This window comes from Brassica napus, chromosome C2 (genome assembly GCF_020379485.1).
Source record: "Brassica napus cultivar Da-Ae chromosome C2, Da-Ae, whole genome shotgun sequence".
In the NCBI taxonomy this organism is placed as follows: Eukaryota; Viridiplantae; Streptophyta; class Magnoliopsida; order Brassicales; family Brassicaceae; genus Brassica; species Brassica napus.
The window spans coordinates 10,034,013-10,040,083 of NC_063445.1; the positions used below are offsets into that span (position 1 = coordinate 10,034,013).

General features: G+C 36.0%; 1 protein-coding gene across 1 annotated transcript; it reads left to right on the top strand.

Moving 5' to 3' along the window:
* Positions 1-4,242: 4,242 nt before the first annotated feature.
* On the top strand, positions 4,243-4,713 carry LOC106408392 (glutathione S-transferase T3-like). The gene has a single exon (XM_048748708.1). It carries the CDS (start codon positions 4,243-4,245, stop codon positions 4,711-4,713), a length of 471 nt encoding a protein of 156 aa, XP_048604665.1.
* Positions 4,714-6,071: the final 1,358 nt, after the last annotated feature.

A 6,071-nucleotide genomic window follows, 5' to 3' on the forward strand; every position in this document is an offset into this window, starting at 1 on the left:
TATTTTAAAACAAATGAATATTATTAAGATCAACATTTTCATGTATTTATTTAAAAATTAAACAAAAATAAAAACAAAGCTTTTAAAATAAATATATTCATAAATTATTTTTTTTATCTCAAATAAAGCTATATTATTATTAATAATAATTAACCGAATAGAAACATAATAAATAGTTTAAGCTAATGAAAAAATAAAACACCATCATTCTATGATACGACTCCATCTTTTCACAGTTAATTTGATTCATATTTATAAAAAAAATTCACTTCAAAGATGTATTCATATTGAATTTAGTGACATATTTAAATAATAATTATGTTATTTTAGTTATCGGGCCGTACCCGTATTAAAATTATTTTCAATTCAATAGATAAACTCATAAGGAAATAAATAAACTAGATTTTATAGCACAAAACTGATTTGACCCCTAAACACTTATAAATATTAGATTTTCACGTTAGTTTGGCTTACATATCGCTTTCAAAAATCTTTTTTTCTCTTTCTTTCGAGAAACAAGAGTTTTTTTTATCGAGATGTGAATTGTGGATCTATGTAAAAACAAATGTCTCTAAGCATTATCGAAAATACTGGTAACACTCGCGATCTTTTTTATATTTTATGACTATCAAACTGAGCATATTTTTAATAAAACTACTTGTTACATTAAAAGGAAACGTGAATTAGAAAGATCATTTTTTATAAAATAAGAAATTATTTTCTGATTTTTTATCAAAAGTGTATTCATTTGCAGTACCTATTTTTTATTTTAATAGTATATATGTAAACTTTGTGTTATTTTGATATATTTATTTTTATGGATCTGAATATATGCAAATATTATAGTGTTTAGAGAAATATCTGAAATATGTTGATGTGAAAACCACACATTCTAGTTCAGATAATTAAACTTGGATTTAGATACCTAGAATTATTTTGGATTATAGATCCATCCCCTTCTACTATACACTATTACCTAATTTTAATTTTTAAATTTATTTTAAAGTATCAAACTTTATTTATTTAATTATTGTATGATTTTATATTAATTTCAAAACATACAATTATAAAATTTTACTAAAATAACATTATTTAGTACTTTTAATATTAAACTATGCCCACATATAATGGAAGAAACAACAAATATACTAGTTGAAAATTATATTTTGACAATTATAAAATATAGAGTTAAAAATATTCTTTCAGACCACATGTTAAAATCCAATTCCATTATTGTATTTTACTATAAAAAATTGTTTTGGTACAAGAAATTTCAATAAATTTATTTTCTTGCCCATTTACGGTAAAAGTGTATCCATAATTTATTGCTTTTCTAAATTTTTTTTACAAATACTTACTTGGAATAAGAAAAAGCTAAATTAAATATATTGACGAAAAATATTTTTTCACAATTGTGCACAAGAAACTTGAACATGCTTTGAACTTGGCTACAACATACAACTCCTGTATATGCAAATATCTTTTGAGTTTCCTCCAACCCATAAGCCACATACAACTTAATATTTTCTAACACATGCTCACGCTCACATCCGGATCGAACGAAATACATCATCACATTTAACTCATTCAAGCCACCAACAAAGTTTTTCACTACCACAGCTTTAAGTGTCTTTCTTTGACAGTTACTTGAAGTGTGCAAAACATGTCATATAATTGTTTGATAAAGACACTTAAAGTCGTGGTGGTTATGGACTTTGTTGGTTGCCAGAACTGAGTTAAATGTGTGATGAGGTATTTCATTCGGTCCAAGTGTGAATGAGCTGTTGTTAGAAAGTATTCGAGTTTTACGTGGGTTGTATGCGTTAGAGGAAAGTCAAAAGATTATATGCATTATGCAAGAGCTGAAATTTTGCAACGAAGTTGAAGCGTGGTCAGGTTCTTGTGAACAATTAAAATAAAATCCAACAATTAGGGTGCAGTCCATCCCAACATAGTCTTGCTCAGAAAAACCTTTACTCCTCCATTATATGCCACATATTCCGGCCAAAATGAGAAGATGAACTTAGAGATGAAGAAGCAGGTTTTCTTTTTACCATCAACGAAAGCAAAGTTAGGATCTACAAAGGAAAGGAAACACAACACATGAAGACATTTATAATTGGAATACAAAAAAAACTATATGTATACTAATTTACAGTGGTCAGGGTTCTAATCTTTTGTTGCTCTGTTTTTGGTTGTACAGAGTTATCTATTTTTTGGTAGGGTGTTTTGGTATGCGAGGGAGGTTGATCCCCTATGGTCGTTTATGGTATTGATCTGTTGTATTGTCTTGGAAAATCAGTATATAAGAACTTTCAGATGAAAAAAAACTGATTTACAGTAAATGGTGGGAAAAAAAGTATGCTGAAGTAAAAGATAAGGGTAGGTGACCGTTCATTTGAATATGTTTTTCGAAACCATATGTTAAAAATCTAATTCCATGTTCATCATTCTACAACCAACCTATTATATATAGACTGTATATATGTATCTGTATTCATTATATGTATATGTGGTCAGAATTTCTGACCAATCTGTCTGTTCTTTTGTCCTAAAGAATCTATAAAAAGTCGTACTTTGGAGGACATTGGCTGTGAGAGATTCAGTAATGGCTACTTTCGAAATGTCCGTTTCTCCGTCTCCTTCATCATCATCTTCCTCTTCCCAATTGACCCATTTGAGATCATCACCCTCCAAAGTTCTCAACTTTACGTCCCGCTCAAGGTCATCACTCTCCGTCTCCTACACCATCGCCAAGGGCCCGCCTGTTCTAATGACCGCCGGATCTACCCGATCCTGTGGCAACGACCCGATTCGTTTGGTTGGTTCGGGAAGTTTGGTGGCAAGTATTTAAACGCAAAGACCGTGTTTAACGCTGGTTCTTAAGGGAGGGGGGGTGGGGGGGGTTACATTAATTGTAATTTGAAAAAAGGAAAAATATGATTTGCCTTAAGCACCGGCTCTTAATTAAGCCAAGGAAGAAACGGGTCTTGAGAGACACGCGTCAAAAGAACATAAGAGTTGCGTTTTTCGTCCTTTCTCTCTCTCGACTTTGACGATTCACATTCACTCCACCTCTTCCTCGGTTGATCTCTCTCTGGCTCTCTCCACCGGCGGCTCTCATCGTCTCTGTCTCGGTGGCTCGCGTCGAGACTGATTCACTCCGCCTCTCTCTCCGTCGATCTGATTGACGACGAATCTCTCTCTCTCTCTCTCTCTCTCTCTCTCTCTCTCTCTCTCTCTCTCTCTCTCTCTCTCTCTCTCTCTCTCTCTCTCTCTCTCTCTCTCTCTCTCTGCGACTCTCATCGTCTCTGTCTTGGTGGCTCTCATCGAGAAGGGGAAACGGCGACGTCTCTGTCGGTGGCTCTCATCGAGAAGGGGAAACGGTGACGTCTCTGTCGGTGGCTCGCTTCGAGGACGAATCACTCCGCCTCTCTCTCTCCGTTGATCTGATTGACGAAGAAACACTTTCTCTCTCTCTCGGCGGCTCTCATCGTCTCTGTCTCGGTGGCTCTCATGGAGTAGTGAAAAAGGCGACCTCTCTCTCTCTGGCTCGCGTCGACGACGAATCACTCCTCTCTCTCTCCGCGGCTCTGATGGACGAAGAATCACTCCGACGCTAAAGCTAAGTTTGTTTTTTTTATGTTCTGAATCCTTCAATTCATGCATGGCTTAGATTGGTTGTTGTGTTGTGTTGATTTCTGTCTCAAAGAAGTGACCAATCCTTGTTGTTCGGATCACAAGTTTTGTCAACTAAGAATTTGTTTGTTGTGTTGATTTATGTCTCATGATCCACAGTGATTAATCATTTGATTCTTTTTTATTTGTTTATGTGTGTGTATGTGTTAAGATGGATGGATAAAGCGAGTGGCAAGAGAGATGGGCAAGGTTCTTCCATGACCGGGACTACAATTACTGAGCAGGTACGACATGTCTCTTTGATTTTGAAACCGGACTGAAATGAATTGATAGGGTTATGCTAGATTATGGTTGAGCTTGATAATTAATGGATGTGATCGTGTTAGATAGAAATTGATGTTAGAGAATGGTTGTTTTGGTAATAAATATAGTTTAATGAGTTAGATATGTGTCCACTCTTTCTAGTTGGTTGTGTTCAATGTGAAGCATCAATTTTGTTAATTGTTCTTTGCTGTCTCTCTTCTATAAAACACATCTCTTCTTCTCTCCTATCTACTAAACCCATTAATCTTATCTTTCTCTCTTCTGAATCCATTTTCCGAGATGGATTCTAATCCATATAGCCAAACCTCCAAGTTTGTTGAACTGGTTAACAGTCAACAAGAAACAGTATTTGGTTTTTCTCAAGATAGTGTCTCACTATCTTCATCACAAGTCCCGGTTTTTGCCTTTCAAGCGACTGAAGAGACTCCAGCAGAGCGTAGGGAAAGGCGGATGTGGACGCCAGTCGATGATGTTGTTTTAATCAGCTCGTGGTTGAACACAAGTAAAGACCCGGTTGTAGGGAACGAGCAAAGATGCGGTACATTCTGGAAAACGATTGCAGCTTACTTTGCTGCAAGTCCTAAGGTCTCAGGCCATGAAGGCAGAGAGCCAAGCCATTGTAAGCAGCGCTGGCAGAAGATCAACGACGTTGTGAACAAGTTTTGTGGGGCTTATGAGGCCGCAAGCAGAGAGAAAAGCTCAGGACAAAATGAGAATGATGTTCTGAAGTTAGCTCATGAAATCTTTTGATCAATCTTTTCCTTTCTCATTCTCAAAATAGAAACGTTAACAATTTTTTGATCAATCTTTTCCTTTCTCATTCTCTCGTAAACAAGGCTCATCTCATGGCATTGTCTTCTCAAAACACATTTGAAGAATCACTTGATGATACTTTTGATCAATTTTTTGATCAACATTTTGATCAAGCTTTCGAAATTTTTTCCATTCATTATGGTGATCAAGAAGAACAAATGAGAAGAAGGAAAAAACGAGTTCATATCGAAAGAAATCGTGAAGAAGGCGATGTCCGTTTATGGAATGATTATTTCAGTGAAACTCCAACATATCCTGAAAATCTATTCCGACGACGATTTATAATGAACAAGTCATTGTTCATGCATATTGTTGATCGACTCTCCAATGAATTTGAATTCTTTCGACAAAAGAAAGATGCTATCGGAAGGCTTAGTCTCTCTCCACTTCAGAAGTGACAGCAGCCATTCGTGTCTTGGCATATGGTAATGCGGGTGATGTTGTTGACGAATACCTCGGACTCGGTTCAACTACTACTCGGTCATGTGTGGAATATTTTGTCGAAGGAATATTATATGTATTTGGTGATGAGTACCTAAGAAGACCAACACTGACTGATCTTCAACGTCTACTTGATATTGGTGAGCATCGTGGATTTCCCGGGATGATAGAAACATTGATTGTATGCATTGGGAGTGGAAGAATTGTCCCACCACTTGGAAAAGTCAATATTCACGTGGTTCGGGAAAACCCACAATCGTTTTAGAGGCGGTTGCTTCGTATGATCTATGATATTGCATGCGTTTTTTGGACCTCCATGTACCTTAAATGATATCAATGTTCTTGATCTCTCACCGGTTTTTGATGACATAATAAAAGGTCAAGCTCTGCAAGTCACCTTCTCTATCAATGGAAGAGAGTATCATTTGGCTTACTATCTCACCGATGGTATTTATCCGAAATAGTCAACTTTTATCCAATCTATTCCAGTACCACAAGGTCCGAAAGCGGTTTTATTTGCTCAACATCAAGAAGCTGCACGAAAAGATGTCGAGCGTGCTTTTGGAGTCTTGCAAGCTCGCTTTGCCATTGTTAAAAATCCAGCACTTTTTTGGGATAAAGTCAAAATTGGGAAGATTGAGAGCATGTATCATACTCCATAATATGATAGTAGAAGACGAACGAGATGGATACACTCAATTTGATGTTTCAGAATTCGAACCAGGAGAAGACACCGGAAGTTCACATGTGGATCTCACGTATTCTCATATATCCTTACAAATATCGCCAATATAATGTGTGTTCGAACTAGAATTTGTGATAGACAAATGCATCAACAACTGAAAGATGATTTG